Genomic DNA, 17,997 nt, shown 5'->3' on the forward strand with positions numbered 1-17,997 from the left:
ATTCCTCTCCCCTGCTGTGAAATTCGCCTAATGTGCCCTGTTCGGGTCACCCTGTGCTGAGACCTCCACCCTTTGCCCTGGCTGTGCCTTTGCAAAGTTTGTTCAGCTCACCTTGTCACTCTCTCCGTCTGTCATGTAAAAGGCTCATGAGGGAAAAAGACAAACAATGCTACCACAATAAAATCCCCAGGCAAATGTGAACAACGTACAATCACATATATATGAAAATGCCATAAAGAAATCACACATCAAAAAAAAAAAAGTTAAACGGATGTCCAGGGCCTGCAGAGATGGCTCAGTCAGTAAAAACGATTGCAGCAATGCAAGAGGAGCCAAGTTTGGATTCCTAGCATCCATGTAAAGCCCAGCTTTGATGGTTTATGCCTTCCATCCCAGCCCTGAGGAGGCAGAGGCAGACCCACCGGTCTATGTAGCCTGATCATCCAAACCCAGTGTATGAGTCAGGGTTCACAAAAAGCAGTGGTTCTCAGCCTTCCTAATGCTGCGACCCTTTAGTACAGTTCCTCATGCTGTGGTGACCCCCAACCATAACATTATTTCCTTGTTACTTCATAACTGAGTTTTGCTGCTGTTGTGAATCAGAGTGTAGATATGTACTATGCAGGATATCTGATGTGTGACCCCTCTGAAAGGGTTGTTTGACCCCCAAAGGTCACAGGGTCACACCCCACATGTTGAGAATCGCTGCTCTAAAGGACCAGAACTGATAAAGGAATATATATATATCCATGGGTGGGTGGGGGATCTGTTAGAGTGGTCCAGTAATGGCTGTCTCCAGACAAAAAGACTGAGAACCTGGTAGCTCTTCAGTCCACGTGACTATAGTCTCAACAGTTAGGATCCGGTGCTGGAGTCCTGGAGGAGTCCCGGAGAGCTGTGAGTCTTCAAGTCTACGTTAGAATCCTGAAGAAGTTGGATTTCATGCCAGCCTGAGTAACAGGGTAGATGAACTTGTCAGCAGAGTGAGGGCAAGCGTACAAAAACCAAGATTCTCTTCTTCAGTGTCCTTTTATGTGTTCTGGTGTGGTCCAGATTTAGGGTGAATCTTGCTGCTCTAAATAATCTGATTAAGAAAATTCCTCACGGGGCTGGAGAGATGGTTAAGAGCTGGTCTCCCAGAAGACCGGAGTTCAATCCCCAGCACCCACATGGCAGCTCACAAGTGTCTGTAACTCCAAAATACCAGTGCACATAAAATAAAAACAAACACATTTTTAAAAAGAGAAAGAAAAGTCCTCACAGGATCACCCAGAATCTTGTGTTTTAGTTGATTCTACGTGGAGTCAAGTTGAAAGCCAACATTAGCCATCACATCCATACCCTGGTTCCTGTAAGAAAAAAGAAAGAAGGAAAAAGGAAGGAAGGAAGGAAGGAAGGAAGGAAGGAAGGAAGGAAGGAAGGAAGGAAGGCTGTCTCCAAAAACAAGATGGACAGCTCCTGAGCAATGATACCCAAGGCTGATCTCCAGCTTCCACATGCTCATGCACACACACCTGGACCTCCACACCTAAATAAATAAATAAATAAATATCTTGAGGACCTGCTCGCCCGGTGTATACACCAAAGCGGCAAACCAAAGGGACCCACCTCAAACAAGGTGAAAGATGAGGACGGTTTACCTGAACAAGTCCTCTGACTTCCACATGCACGTGGTGTTCACACGAGCATACACAAAAACACAGGGACACACGCGCGAAATAACATCCCCAAACTATTAACTAGAAGAGATTGTCTTTCTCAAAAGCCTTCACTAAAAGAAGCCGAAAAATTTTGGCTCATTTCATCTTAAAAATTGCCCCCATCTCCCAAGATACACCAAAGCTACCTATGCATCTGTAAACATGGAGGTGTGCCTGGTGCATTTTGAACCAGCATCCGGGAAGCTGTTACCCAAAGATGATCCAAAGGAACAGTTTTCAGTGTTCTGAGACAGTGAGATTCACACATTTCTCTCAAATGACTTCGCCTGTGGGCACATTCAGCATGAAGGATGCATCTCTAGGGCCAGGAGAAGGGTAGGAACTCTACTGTGGGTCTCACCTATTGTCCCCTCACCGACGGACTCTTTCTTATCGCTGTCACCCAAGTCACTCCCTGGGGTGCTCTGCCAGAACACGGATTTCAGTGTGGCAGGCTCTAAAAAGGAAGTGCTAGCATTCTTGCATTCTGGAACATCTTTACATCCATAGCTTACACCCTAAACACTCCCCATTCCTGGCAGGACCTGTTCAACCACTTGGGTCCTGGACACAAGACTTGCGCTGCCCTTTAGTTCACATCCTGTCTGCATTAAGCCCAGACGCTCGGTCATTGTCACAGGGAACCATACAAAGAATAGAAAAACAGAGTGGATCTCAGAGATAGGCTGACAATGACTGACAGTGGTTTCCACTAAAGGCGTGGAGGTGGAGTGAGATGGAGCAGTGGAGAAAGGTGCTTGATGTCAACCCTGATGTCTTGAGTTCAGTGCCCATTGTAAGAGAGAACTGACTTTTGCAAGCCGGCCTCTGACCTCCACCACATACGTGCCTTGACAAGTCATTTCAGTTTGAGGGAGCCCTGCCCCCCATTCAGGTGTTGGGGTTTGAGCTGCGGCACCTTCCCCATCCTGAAGCCTGGGGATAGGGCTTCTAGGGGGCAGCAAGCACCCCACCTTGACCTGCAGTGGCGGCGCATGGTATTGCACTCCCTTCCAGGTCTTCAGGGCCTCTGTTCTGGGATATGCCCAGATGCCATGCCAGCCCGATGGAGTGTGGTCGTATGTTCATCTCATCATACCTCAGGATTGGCGGTGAGCTTGTATGTATTGGGCAATATGCCACTGCAGGGTCATGAGAAGCACTTGACCCTGGCAGTCACAGGGATTCTCAGGTCACTATCACACTAGTATATAAGGGATTGAACAGTCCTTGAGAAATCTTTATAGTAAACAACATTGCCTGCCCTGCATTGGGCAAGCACAGGTACATACAGACCTTTAGTCAAGGTTTGCTGGATGCACGCAAGGGACGCCAGCAGCTGACTCCAGGACACAGGTCCACAACAAACCTCTGGACGGAGGTGCTGGCCTCTTTGCACAGACACCTTTGTATCTCTAGAAGTGACCCGACTTTCCTGAACAGCCTGCAGATGAGATGTACTTAGCCCACCGCCACATCCAAGCTAGATGGGCCTGTGATGGGCCAGCCTTGCCCAGGGATAAGCAGACAAAACCACTTCCCCACCCAGACCCCCGTTGGTTTCGCCTGGGAAGGCATCTACTCACCTAACCGGCTTCAGCAGCCCCGGGGTTGGGGGGGTGCACAGCACAGGAGGTGCACAGCAAGCTTATGCAAACTTGTTGCAAAGATGCTCCACCGGCAAGACACAGGCACCATGGCAGGCAGCCGCCAAGCCACCTGGGATGCTACAGAGCAGGCATCGCCCCCCACCCCCACCCCCACCCGTGAGCAACTAGATGTAAAGAGACGCCCGTGGAGCTCAAAATTACTGAGGCAAAAGGTTTCCCAGAGAGCTTGTGACATAAATCACAGTTCCCAGTGCCCAGACAAAGGCACCGTCATGGCATCGGGCAGACAAGGAGCAGCCCACCTAGCCTTGCTCACCGTGCTACTGGGAAAGCCAGGGGGGTGCTAGGCTCTGGCGCCACTGTGTCCACAATGCCAGGCCTTTCTGCCCTCCTGCCCTCTAGTTCACATCAGAGACAGAGGGGCAGGCCCAGAGCAGGTGTAGGTAGAGGCTGGCAGCCAGGGTTCAGTCCTAGAAGTTGTAAAGACAGAGGGCCAACTCCAGAGCAAGGGACTTGCAGTAGAGCAGGGAGCCCCAGGAATGTGGACCCAGCTGTGATCTGCTGGGAGAGAGGCTTTCCTAAATGTCTCCTCAAATTCATGACCAAGATGAAGCCCGTTTTTCTTTGTCCACATCTTTTGAGAGCGCATTTCTGGTTCACACCAAAAGAGAATGCTGGGCCCACCAAGAGACTAGGAGCACCTTAATAAGCCTAAGCCACCTCTAGGAAGGACATGCTCTGCCCTTCAGAGCTGACATTCTTTATTGCAAACTCCTTCCCTCTCTTCCTTTTTTTTTTTTTTTTTTTTTTGTGTGTGTGTGTGTGTTCACTTGGAACCACTTGAAGTGGTGTGGAACCAAGTGGTCAGCTGAATTTGTCCCCTAATATCACTGACCCTCTCCAGAGTCTTTTGCATCCAGTCCCTTCCTGCTCTGCTCTTTCTCTGAGCTAGCCCTGTTTCAGTGGAGCCAAGATGTGCTGCCCTAGGAGGGAGCCAGCCACATGCCAGGGTTCTGAGTAATGGAGCCGCAGGTCTACCAGTGAGACACAGAAGTGTAAGGACCAGGCCAGCATGAGATCCCTTAACTGCTTCATGGGCTGTGTTGTCTGCCCACTGCGCCCCTCATGTGCCCACCCATGTTTTCATTTAACAACCACGTTGAGGGACTGTAGAGACGGCTTGGAGGTGAAAAGCACATATACTGCTCTTGCAGAGGACCTGAGTTCAGTTGCCAGCATCCGCATCAGGGAGATCACAACCTCTTGTGACTCCAGGTCTGGGGGTATCCAACATCTCCAAACTCCTGAGACACTTGTGTGTGCGCACACACACAGATATGCACGAACTCTTGCACGCACACATTTGCATAATTAAAAATAATAATAAATTTTAAAATATGCTTAGCAGTGCTGGCTGAAGCTACATTGGGGCCAGGAACATACAGACATTTGCCCTTGTGAGCAACCTGATGTGGGGGTGAGACCTGTCACAGAACCACCTGACTTTGCAAGTATCAAATTGGGTCTTGACCTTGGCTGGCTGGATGTATTTTTTTTTCATTGCTATAATTAAATATCTGACTGAAGTAACTTAAGAAAGGGAGGTCAAGCTGCTGGAGACATGGCTCAGCAGTTAAAAGCATTGCCTGCTCTTCCAAAGGTCCTGAGTTCAATTCCCAGCAACCACATGGTGGCTCACAACCATCTGTAATGAGGTCTGGTGCCCTTTTCTGGCCTGCACGCATACACACAGACAGAACATTGTATACATAATAAATAAATATTTAAAAAAATAAAAGAAAAGGAGGTCAAGCCAGGCGGTGATGGCGCACGCCTTTAATCCCAGCACTCTAGAGGCAGGTGCAGGAGGATCTCTGTGAGTTTGAGGCTAGCCTGGTCTACAGAGTGAGTTCCAGGATAGCCAGTACTGTTACATGGAGAAACCATGTCTTGAAAACCAACATAAATAAATAAAAATAAGAAAGAGAAAGGAAGGTTTATTGGCCCACGATTTGTGGGTACAGAGTGTCATGGTGGGGACTCCAAAGCATCAGGAGTGCGGTGCAGTTGGTCACATTGCACCCACAGTCAGGAATCGGACAGAGCTGGGTACTGATGCTTATAGCGCTCCATCACAGTCGGCCCAGACCCACGGAAGAGCTGTCCACATTTAGGGTGGGTCTTCCCATCTTACACCCAACCTAGAAACTCCTTCACAGACACATCCTGAGATTTGTGTCCTAGGTGATTCTAGATCCTGTCAAGTTGACAATCAAAATCAGCCATCACACTGGGGTATCCAAACCCCAAGCAGGCAATGAGCAAGCCCAGGGGACAGGATTAGAGACAGCAGGCACAAGATAGGCAGATGCCCCGGCACAGAGCAAAAATGGAATGCGTGGCTCTGGGGAAAATGACCACGGTGGCAGAGAGGAAACATTAAGTCCCCACACAAACCCCTACACCCACACTCCCACCCCTACACCCACACTCCCACCCCTACACCCACACTCCCACCCCTACACCCACACTCCCACCCCTACACCCACACTCCCACAGCCACACCCACACTCCCACCCCTACACCCACACTCCCACAGCCACACCCACACTCCCACCCCTACCCCTGCTCAAAAGGCTGGGTGGGAGCCTTGTGCAGGGCCTGGGCCCTTTGCCTAAGGACAATAGAAATCCAGTTCATCACTTTAAGTGGAGGAGGTGACATTAACAAAAATCTGTGTGTTGAACTGAATCTGCTTGCGTGTGAAGAAGAAACTGGACGACAGAGCGGAGGGCAACCACTGGCTGCTGTGCAAATTCAGATGAAGATGGCAGAGTTCTGGAAATGCAAAGGAAGACTCCAGAAACAGCTGCAGATCCCTGGTCTTGCCTCGCTCTCGGACGCTGACGCTGCTGGAACCCTAGCCGCCTGATTTCTTGTTTTGTGCCTAATTGCAAGAATTAGGCAAAGTGACTTCAGCCACTCACTGCAATTTCACCAGATTTGAGCAGGAGATCTGCAGAACCGTGGTCAAGACGCGCAGGCCCGGTTTCCCTGGCTGCCCGCCGCACAGCCGTGTCTCCAGGGGAGGAGGGACGGGAGCCGTCAGGAAGCTTTCCCCTGTTTTCCTACCCTTCTTTTATTTCTCCATCTACATATAAAGCAATGTGCCTGTGTGATTTTTCCCCTTAATTTTCTTTCTGCCGCCTCATTAGCTGAAGAGCGTGCGCTTGGACACTAATGACATCAACGTGTCAGAGTAATGTGGCAGCCGCCTCTCGGCAGACAGCAAGGAGGCAGCGGAGATTTTTAAACTGTGTTGGCGTAAAAATAATGAAGGCAGCCAGCTGCCTGGCAAACACGAGGGGCACGATGCTGAGGGGCTAGGGAGGGGCGGGGAGCCCCAGAGAGGTGGAACAGAGGGAGAGGCAGAAAATGAATTCCTGGAGACAGGCAATAAGACTTTGTCACAGTCTATGACCCCGGGTGGGGGGAGGGGCCGGCTCTAGGGGAGGGCAGCTCTTTCCTACCCTGGGTGGGGGAGGTCTGTGGTCCCTGGGAGCCTTTTAACGTTTTTTCCAGAGAAGGAGCAGTTCTAGGGTGGGGGGAGGGGGGAGGGAGTAGCATGGCCTTGGGAAACAGAAAGTACCAGAACGCACCGGGGAAGCAGGAGACTGTCTGGAGCTCAGCTTCCCCCAGCAGAGAAGAGGGTGAGTGAATGAGAGGTGATGACCCAGGCTGCAGTAGGGACACCAACAAGTAAAGAGCATCTTGGAGGGGACAGGGGCCACGCCTGGCTAGAAGAGGTAGGAAGGTGCACCTGGCTCCACCCTCCAACTGCAGCTCACTCTGTCTGTCTCCTTTCCTGAAAATGGCCTAAGCTCAATTGGTGATGGTCACTCCATGGGAAGAAATGGATCAGAGATAATAATTCTGGCGATGCATTGTGGGGCACGAGAGATAGCTCAGTGGGTAAAGGCGTTTGCCACCAACCCTCACAACCTGCGTCCAAGACCGACATGGTGGAGAGAGAACAGACTCTCTCAGGTTATCGACAGACCTCCATGCCCACACCTGAGACACAGGCATACATAACATAAAGGGTGTAGTTACAATGTCGGCATGATGGCAAGTCTAGGAAAAGCACTGGTTTCTGTCTTCTTAAAGATGTCTTTGCAGACAGAAGCAAGAGAAGAAAAGAAGGGAAAGAAAAGGAAGCTCGGGGCCATACTAGGATGGTGGCCTCTCAATTAGTGTCCGTCTGTGGTGGCATGGGAGTGTTCAGACAGCCAGGCAGACCCTGGGGTACCACAAAGCAAAGAAGAGAGGTGGGAATGGGGAAGCCCAGGATAGAGCAGCCTGGAGACTCTCCCCGAAAGAGAAGAACAGGAAAAGACCTAAGCAGATGGGCACACGCCCCATAACCCACGCCGATGCCCAGGCGAAGAGCAGGACCATGACTTCCTCACAGGTTGGCAGACTTTGCACACATTCTCAGCTGATCAAAAAAGAATGAAGAGGAACTGGTGTGGTGGCCTAGTGCCAGGAGTGCCTGCTCTGCAGTCAGGAAGACCTGAGTTCGAATCTTCAGAACCTACATAAAAATAGCCATACACAGCCTGGTGGTGGTGGCGCTCACCTTTAATCCCAGCACTCAGGAGACACAGGCGGGCAGATCTCTGTGAGTTTGAGGCCAACCTGGTCTACAGAGCGAGTTCCAGGATAGCTAGAGCCAAGATACAGAGAATCCCTGGATAGATAGATAGATAGATAGATAGATAGATAGATAGATAGATAGATAGATAGATAGATAGCCAGACATGGCTGCATGCATGTAACCCTAGCCAGCACTGGGTGGGGAGAGAGGCAGGCAGATCTCTAGAGCACCGTCTCTAGCTAACCCCAACCCACACTGTAAGCCTCCAGTCCACTGAGACCATGTCTCAAGGCAATCACTCAAAATTCAACAGAGGAAGACACTGAGTGCACTGTGCTGGCCTCTGCATGCACAGGCACAGGCGTGAGCACCCATGATGTATTCCTGTGCATGAGCCACACACATGAGAATAAAACCTTGATGGGTTCCTGGGGTCAGGGGACGGCAAAAAGGAGAAAAAGTACAGGATCCGAGAAACAGAGAAGAAATGTGTGTCCCGGCAGATGATCTAAAAGAAGAGCTGAGAGCTAAGTGAACATGGAGCTTCTGGGATCTGCGAAGATGGGACACGTGGGACGGCGGGCATGTACCACTGTGCCTCCTTTAATTGATGCTTTTAAGAACATTCTTTACCTTGCCTGCTTTGCATTCTCCTAGTTCACGATGGTGAGCAGGCTCCCCCGTTGGCGCTCGGCAATCTCTGCATACGGGACACTCTTCCGGAGAGACACTAATGGATGTTCGGGCTAACATCCCCTTGGCCTTAAGAGAAGTCAATAGAAGGCCATGAAGAGAAACATGGAACAAGCAAGGGCGCCAGCAAACTAAAGTTGGGGTGCTGTTCACACTGCCTATGCATTATGGGGTCCCCTCCCTGCTGCTCCTGCTCTGCTCTGTATCCTCAGTGGCCAGAGGGAGGGCCTAGCCTGTCTGTGCTCCATGGATAATTTGAGCATGGAGGAAAAAGAAGACAGGGTTCCTCTGCTCTTTCTTAACCCCTGCAGCCAGTCCACAGCATCTTGTCTCCTTCGGGCTCAGCATTTACTTTCCTGGTTCGAGACCTCAGTCAACCCACAGTTGCTGCTGGCTTACCCCAGGCTCCCTAGAAAGTCAAGGTCTCTGGACTTTAACAACATCAACTCAGTCAACTCATTCCCAGAGGCAGATAAGGTAGAAGGAGAGGAAGAGGGGCAGAAGCAAAGGACAGGGTGTAAAGCAAACCAATAGTTAGTGACAGAATTCAAGATGGCCTAGGACAACAGAATCGGGAGCCATACCCAAAGACTTAATAGAAGAAAATGCAGCTACACCAACTTTTAATTTGAGGTTAAATGAGTGTTTTTGACAAGTACATGACAGAAAACATACCTGTGACATTCTAGCAAAACTGTTCTTAAAACACTTGGGAAAAATCTTACTAGCTGTCCAATCAGAAAACAGATTATTCCTAAAGGTATCAAATTCAGGCTGGATTCAGATTTCTCTGCTACAAAATCAGCAAAAGACAATGAAATATCCTCTCTCTATATTTTGAGACAGGGTCTCACGTAGCCAAGACTGACCTTGAACTTGCTGAATAGTTAAGGACAACCTTGAGCATCTGATCCTCCTGCCTCCATCTCGGAAGCACTGGGAATACAAGAGTGTGCCATCACCCCAGAGGTGTGATGGTGTGGGTTGAACTCAAGGCTTCTTGGATGGTAGGCAAGCACTCTGCCAAACTAAGCTACATCCTCAGCCTTCATCAGCATAATTTTTCAGTTGAAGGATGGCTTTTATTGGGGGTGAAGAAACACATGCACACAGCATACTCACAGAGAAAAAGACCCTCTGCAAAGCAGGGAGAGGGGAGGAGGGGGGCGCTAGGGATCCCTTAACGTGGTTTTTTTTTTATAATTATATTTATGTACAGAAAATTCAGCAGTACATTTAACCCAGTTTAGTGGCGAGTTCTTTGGCCTTTGCCTTTTCCAGCTTGGCAGTTCGAGCCACAGATTGAGGACCCAGGACGTTGCCTCCCCAGTGGCGGCGGATCTCATCATATCTGTCGTTGTAATTGGTCCTAATAGCTTCCACCAGCTTGGCCAGAGCACCCTTGTCTTCCGAGTTAACCTGTGTGAAGGCAACAGGGGTGCACGTCTTCCTATGGACCAGCCGACCCAGCCTGGCCTTTCCCTTGATGATGCAGTAGGGGACCCCCATCTTGCGACACAGAGCAGGCAGGAAGACCACCAGCTCAATGGGGTCTACGTCGTGGGCGATCACCACCAGCTGAGCCTTCTTGTTCTCTACCAAAGTGGTGACTGTACTGACGCCCGCTCGAAGGAAGGACAGGTGGTCTCTTAGTCGGGACATCCCCTTTGCCGGCAGCTTTCTTCTCAGCACGGGCCAGCAGCCTCTGCTTCTTCTCCTGCTTGGTCTCTGGCCTGTACTTGTGGGCAAGTTTAAGCAACTGGGTAGCTGTTTGCCGGTCCAGGGCCTGGGTGAACTGGTTAATGGCAGGAGGAACTTTGAGCCGCTTATAGAGGATGGCCCTCTGTCTCTGCAGCCTAATGTAGCGGGGCCATTTGACGACACGTGTGAGATCTCTCTTGGGCTGGATGTACTGCCCAATGCCGAAGTTCTTAGGCCTCTTCTCAAACAAAGGATTCACCACCTTCTTCGCCTCCTGCTTCTTCATGATGGCGGGGGCCGGGGCCACCTTCTTCCCCTTGGCCTTTTTTCCCTTGGGCATCTTGCCGGGCTGGAGGAGAGAGCCCTTAACGTGTTTTTTAAAGTTAAAGTTTGGACACTAGAATATTAGTCTGAGCCAAGGTAGCTTTCGTTTGATGTCAAAAGAAAGAAGATATTTTCAGATTTGAGCAGCTCAGAAAACATATCCTTTGATCCTTTTTGTTAAGGACAAGAAAGTGTTTCTGTTCCATTATTTATTCAACAGATACGTGTGAGCACGAGTCAGGCTCCAGCGAGATGCTGGGCACTTGGGATAAATGGGTGAGCAGATCAGAGAGCGCCATATTCCCTTAAGGAGCCTGCAGTCAACAGGGCAGAAAGATATTCTCTGCCGTGAGCAGAATACACCAGTTGCCATGAGAAGGCCAAGGGGATGTTAGCCCGAACATCCATTAGGGTCTCTCCGGAAGAGTGTCCCATATGCAGAGATTGCCGAGCGCCAACGGGGGAGCCTGCTCACCATCGTGAACTAGGAGAATGCAAAGCAGGCAAGGTAAAGAATGTTCTTAAAAGCATCAATTAAAGGAGGCACAGTGGTACATGCCCACCGTCCCACGTGTGGGAAACTGAGGCAAGGAACTGCAAACTGGAGATTCGCCTAGGAGAGATAGCAAAACCCTCTCTCAGAACACAAGGGGAAAGTTAGGAGAATTGCGTGGGCCAACAAAGTTCCTCAGGAGGTAAAGGCTCTTGCCAACAAGGCTGGTGACTCTGGTTCCACCCCTGAGACACATAAAGTGGAAGGAGAAAACTGAATTCCGGCGGGTTGTCTTCCGACCACTGCACACATAAACACACACACACACACACACACACACACACACACACACACACACACTGGCACATAGACACCCACATACTTACACAAATAAGTAAATGCAGCTATTTTTAATTAAGAAAATTGAATGTATTTTTAAATAATAATCCTCAGCCTCAGAGTTAGTACCAAGGGTAATATTAGTTGAAGCAGGACAAACAGGGATTGGCAAATGTCCCTTCAGCAATGTCTTCTGTATGAGGCTGTACCCACTAATCTTGGGTCAGCATGTAGCTCTTCGAACCTTTCCCTCAGGACTCCCTGGCTTTATTTTATTGTTATTGTTATGAGAGTTGGCACCAGTACTTTCATTTTATCCTGATGTTTTTCTTGGGGGGAAAGAAGCATAGTGGAACGTAGCAGTGAGTTCAGAGTGGGGAGTTCAGGTTGGTGGCCTTTGAACAAAAACTTCAAAGAAATGAAGAAGTCAGCTGTGCAGGTCTGCGGACGGGCACAGAGATCCGGGGACACGTAATTCAAATGAGCAAGTCAGTCGGCGGCCTGAGACTGGAGAAACCTGAGCTGCATGTAGAATAGCTGGGGACCATGGTGGAGAAAGGTGTTCGGTGGTGACGAGGGTGGGAGGCTTGAAAGGAACACTCTAAGGGACACTGTTGTGACTTCGGTCGTTGGGGATGTCTGCAGAGCAATGGCTGCACTTGACTGTTTTACTAGATACGCTGCACTGCCACAAGGAAGAGAACAGAAGAGGAGGGCAAGTTGGGATGCTGACTCCAGGGCCCACATCAGGAGCACCGCCTAGGCTAGGGTGGCACTCTGATCTATGATGAACCTTGAAGGCAGGGCTGTGGGGGCTTCTGCATCGACCCAATGTAGACAATGAAAGAAATGGAAATCAAAGACGAGGTCCCAAGGCTTCCAGCCTGAGAGTCAGGAGGACAGGTGTATCATCAGCTAAGATGGCCAAGGACAGGGCCAGGGCAGCAGCTGTGTGACCCAGGAAACTAAGAGTTCAGCGCACCCTGTCTAGGACGCAACAAAGAAGGGACCTGAAGAAAACCATTGGATATTCAAGCCCAGAGTTCAAGAGATTCACGTAGCCTGGGGACCAGCAGCATGAGATGGTATTGAGAGCCAGGAAACTGGATGAGAGACGAGAGAGGATAAACAGGGACAGGAATGAACAGAGGGGCATCCCTCTTTGGAAAAAAAAATATGGAGACGAGAAAACAGGCCAGGAGGCTAAGGAAGAGCCATCAAGAAGATGAGAAAACATGGAGTTTTCTTTCCTTGCCAACAACTGCCACCTGAGTGTGGACCACTGGCTGCTGCCTCTCCCTGGACTCTGGAAAGGGTCTCTGTCCTCACCACTCAGCCCTCAGTGACGTCATTCCCACAGCTCCTCCACTCAGATGCCTGAACCCCCGCCCCCCCTTCCCCCCCCCCGTGTCCGGGTTACGGAGCGGGCTCCTTACAGGACCTGGTGACTGAAGGCGTTCTTCAGTCTTGCCGCGCCCATGGCCTCCCACACCTTCACTACATCTCTCTAAAATGGAGATGGTTTACCCAGAAAATATAGGTCATAGAATGAAATATGCTAATAACCATGGAAGAAATTGAAAACGTGAAATTGTCACCTGTAACTAAGTGCCAAGCTTGGGCAGTGTCAAAGGCAAGGGTTGTCACCTGCTTGAAGCATAGCTCCACAGCATGGCCTTTGCCTGTTTTGAAGCCTGGATTTGAATCCTAAAAAGTAAGCTAAAGGAGGCCAGGTGTGGTGGCGCACGCCTTGAATCCCAGCACTTGGGAGGCAGAGGCAGGTGGATCTCTGTGAGTTCAAGGCCAGCCTGGTCTACAAAAAGTGAGTTCTAGGACAGCCACGGCTACACTGAGAAACCCTGTCTTGAAAAAAATCAAACAAAAAACTTTAAATGATTATTATGTCTTCTTAATTCCAATAATTGTCTACTTTTTTAATTCTTCCCAATAACTAAGGGTATTAAAAAGCTAACGGAAAGACTGGAGAGATGGTCCGGCAGTTAAAAGCCCTGGCTGCTCTTTTAGAGGACACAGGTTCAATTCCCAGCACCCACATGGCAGCTCACAATTGTCTCTATCTCCAGTTCCAGAGGATCTAACACCCTCACAGGACACACATGCAGGCAAAACACTAATGTATAATAAATAATAAATAAATAAATAAATATAAAAATCGAACTTAACAGAAAAGCCAGGCATAGAGGCTCTTATAATGAGATGCTGTCTGCAAAAACAAGAGAAAATTAGACTTAAGACAATTGCACCAACTTTCAGTGTCATTAACACAGAATGTAAGACGAGAGCCAATGTAATAAGATTTAAAAAAGGTAAGAAACATTAATATCAAAGATGAAAGAAGACTAGCTGAAGAAGAATGCTTATCTACCCAGAAAATAGTGCTTGCTATTCTTCAAGAGGACCCAGGTTCGGTTCCCAGCTCCCACGTTGGACTCCTCACAATCCGCTATAGCCCCCCCTCCAGGCCATCAGATGCACGCTTCTGGGTTCCTCAAACACGCACATGGGGGCACATTGGCCCATCTAAGTACACACATATACATAAGTAAAAATAAGTCTTTTTTTTTTTTGAAACAGGGCCTCACTGTGTAGCCCTGGCTGTCCTGCCGCTCACTATGTAGACCAGGCTGGCCTTGAACTCACAGAGATCTGCCTACCTCTACCTCTCAAGAGCTAGAATTGAAGATGTGTTCCATCACTGCCCGGCTAAAATACACATATTCTCCCACATAGACACAGACACACAATCAAAATAACTAAATATTTAAAAGTAAATAAAAAGAATATTTTCTCAGGCTGGAGAGATGGCTCAGAGGTTAAGAGCATTGCCTGCTCTTCCAAAGGTCCTGAGTTCAATTCCCAGCAACCACATGGTGACTCACAACCATCTATAATGAGGTGCCCTCTTCTGGCATGCAGGCAGGCATGGAAGGAATGTTGTATACATAATAAATAAATAAATATTTTTTTAAAAAAAGAATATTTTCTCTGTGGGAAATGCAAGGACCACACCAAGTGGAAAGTCAACAATAAAACAACTCTTCCCCCTCTATTCTTACTTTTTTGACACTAAAAAAATTGCGGTGGAAATTGGGAATACAATCCTCAGGCCACGCTGTTCACAGAACTGCTTTCCTTTGCTCCGAGCAGCTCTGACAAGGCAGAGAACAGTCACCCATAAGCATCCCAGCCAGACCACTTCTCCCCACAAACCTGGCTCCTAAGCCCCACCCTGACTCCACAGATAGCCATCTGGGGCACATGGGCCTCCTGGAAGAACCACTGCCTCCTGGTTGGTGGGTTTCTTCCCTGACTCTGTGTGGTGTGACTTGGGCCTTTGAGGTCACAGAGTCAGAGAGCGATAGAATGAAATGCCAGACCGTACTTGCATCTCATGGCATCTCCCCTTGCTCCTCAAGCCCTTCACCCTGCATTGTGCCTCCCCACTTCCCCCCAGGTGCTGAGGACCTGTGCACAGGTGCCCGCTGTCGTCGAAGTTTTGTTCAACTCCTACGCTCAACTGCGTGTTTCTGAGTCCTGGCTGGAGGTGGTTCCTGAAGAAGTATTCCAGGTGAGATGTAGTAATATGAGCGGTGGGGCTGCATCCCCAGCACCCTGGCCGCCTGGCTAGCTTATACTCTGAAATAATTACACGGAAACTGTATTCTTTTAAACACTGCTTGGCCTATTTCTATCTAGCCTCTTCTAGGCTAATTCTCACATATTAATTTAGCCCATTTCTAATCATCTGCATAGCACCGCTAGGTGATCTTACCGGGAAGATTCTAGCCTATGTGTCCATCCTGGGTCGGAGCTTCATCGCATGTGCCCCAGAGAGCAGAGCTATCGCATCTCGCATCTGCCCGGGAGAGGGGAGCATGGCATCTCTGAGCTCACTTCCTCTTCCTCCCAGCATTCTGTTCTGTTTACTCCTCCCACCTATGTTTTAACCTATGAGGCCAAGCAGTTTCTTTATTACTTAACCAATGACCTTCCTCCATCAGTGAGAAGTGGCCCTTCCCCCACCCCATGCTCCAGAACTCAGTCCCTCTCCCGCCTCTGTCTGGAGTTGTACCTTCAAACCCAGGAAGTGAGACCTAAGAAGGAAGGCAGGGAGGTTGGGCCATGATCTGAGGGCACGGCCCCTATAGAGTCAACAAGCCACATGTCCAAAATATTGGGTGTGAATTGGGTCCCCCCCCCCCAATACACAGAGCTTCATCACTTCTCATTATTCTCTAAACATCACAGCATGCCATGACCCCTCTAGGTAGCATCTACAGGTAATCCAGAGGATTGTGTCTGTCTAGCATAAGAGGCTGGCCCATCCGTGAAGGTTACCCTCAGAGGTTGTGGAACCAGTCCTATGTGAACAGCAGGGGACAATTGTGAAGTGCTATAAGACCTGAGGAGCAAAGAGACACCCCATGATGGCTTGAAGAGCGCTGGGGCGCAGGGAGCCATCATGCAAGAAAGGAAGGGGGCAGGAAAGCCGCTGGTTCCCACCTCCCCCGCCATGTGTAGCGGAGATGCAGATCATGACATGTGACCTGCACTCCTGTAGGCACAACATACATCCTCACATGACAGAATCCTCAGGCAATGATTGATCACAAAGGGGGAGAACGCTCACTTCCAGAAGCTCCCAAAGAACATTCTCGGAGCTCTCATGGCATGTGTTAGTGAGTGCCTAGCACAGCCATTGAGCTCGTGGACTTTGGCGGGGCTCCTGAGCCCATTGCTGTGGAGAGACAGCGTGCCTGACCTGCTTCGGATTGGTGGGGGGCACCCCTGGAGCTTCAGGGCTGCTGTGCCAGGGGCAGGGCAGAAAGGGATTGGAGGAAACCATCCCCAGCTGTGTCCCTCTGCCACAGTGGGAGCTTCACTTTGGAAAACCATGTCAACCCTTGGAGTGTAGGCCAGGTCACAGGTGACCTCTGCGGTGTCTGCCTGGCACCTGTGAGCCACAGGATAGCATGAGCCCTCAGTGTTCCTGCAGGGAAGACTGTCTGTTAGCTCCAGACACTGCCTCACCTTTTCTTCCTCTCCTTCCCTTCTAGAAGCACGAGCCTTTCTACAGGTCCTTCTTCGCCTTGGCACACACCCCGCGCTGCCTGCAGCACCTCTGCCGCAGTACCATCCGAAAACTCTTCGGCAAGAAGTGCTTCTACCTTGTGCCCTATCTGCCCTTACCTGAGACCCTGCAAAAGTATCTGCTTTTGGAGCCTGAGGGTGTTTTGCGTTGAAACCACAGCCCTGGCACCAGGGTTCTTCTCTGCTTCTTTGTCTTTCTGCGGAGGCCACTGTGTGCCAGGCACAGCACGCTGGGGGTGCACATCCAGCCCCCTCCATCTCTCAAGTGACCCAGGGAGGCACAGACTCACAGCCTTAAATTCACTCTGAAATGGAATTGGAAATAAAACCATCTGTGTTATTGGAGCTGGAGAGATGAGCAGGCAGTTAAAAGCACTGTCTGCTGTTGCAGAGGACCTAGGTTCAATTCCCAGCACTCACAACCAACCCTAACTCCAGTTCAGGGGATCTAGGGCCCTCTTGGTGATGTGGAATTTCCCTCTGTGTGCTGTGATTACTATTGGTTAATAAAGGAACTGCTTTGGGACTATAGCAGAGCTATAGGGGAACAGAGCTAGGTGGGGGAAAACTAAACTGAATGCTGGGAAAAAGAAGGTGGAGTCAGAGAGAAGCCATGTAGCTCCCACCCAGAGCCAGATGGAACTTTATCCAGTAATCCACAGCCACATGGCATTACACAGATTCCTAAAAATGGGTTAAATTAAAATATAAGAGCTAGCCAATAAGAAGTTAGAACTAATAGGCCAAGCAGTGATTAAATTAATGCATTTCTGTGTGATTATTTTGATTTAATTAATACAGTTTCTGTGTGATTATTTTGGTTCTGGGCAGCCGGAACAAACAAGCGGCCTTACTACATCTTCTGGCCTCTATGGGCACCACGTGCACATGTGTAAATAAATGTTAAACTTTTTCTATTAAGCAAATCCTGTCTCCTGGTTGATTGTGAGAAGCACACGGCCAGCAGCACGCTAGTTGCTGTCAGAAAGTACCCGAAGCCAGAGTCAGACTAAAAGGTCTGAGTGGTTTCCAAGGTGTGTCTCCGGCCCCTGTGAGTCAGCAGCATGGCCGTTTCCTCCCTGGGCTTGTAGGAAAGGCTGCCCACCCTGCTGGAGCCAACCACCTGGAAGGGAGCTGTGCCCAGAGCATAGCAGACCCCCGCTAGGAGGACACTTGCTGCAGGGTCAGGTGTACCTTTGTGGGGGGCCATTGTGCTTTCAAACACATGAGAGCCCGGTGCTCTCAGGACACCGGAGGGTGGCAAGTCAGACCTTTATCTTAAGAGTCTTCTGAGTCTTCTGCCTGGCCGGGCGTTGGTGGCACACACCTTTAATCCCAGCACTCGGGAGGCAGAGTCAGGCGGATCTC

General features: G+C 49.7%; 1 protein-coding gene and 1 pseudogene across 2 annotated transcripts in view; one reads left to right on the forward strand and one right to left on the reverse strand.

Annotated features, from left to right (window-relative positions):
* Positions 1–17,110, forward strand: part of Asb18 (ankyrin repeat and SOCS box containing 18) — a 65,770-nt gene extending 48,660 nt beyond the window's left edge. For both annotated transcript variants that reach the window (XM_005361707.2, XM_005361708.3), the window contains 2 exons: positions 14,993–15,106; positions 16,596–17,110. In XM_005361707.2, coding sequence (XP_005361764.1) covers positions 14,993–15,106; positions 16,596–16,781 — 300 coding nt within the window. In that variant the 3' untranslated portion in view covers positions 16,782–17,110. The remainder of the gene's footprint in view (positions 1–14,992; positions 15,107–16,595) is intronic.
* Positions 9,897–10,707, reverse strand: LOC106144196 (annotated as a pseudogene).
* Positions 17,111–17,997: the final 887 nt, after the last annotated feature.

The sequence above is a fragment of the Microtus ochrogaster genome, linkage group LG4, assembly GCF_000317375.1.
Source record: "Microtus ochrogaster isolate Prairie Vole_2 linkage group LG4, MicOch1.0, whole genome shotgun sequence".
NCBI lineage: Eukaryota > Metazoa > Chordata > Mammalia > Rodentia > Cricetidae > Microtus > Microtus ochrogaster.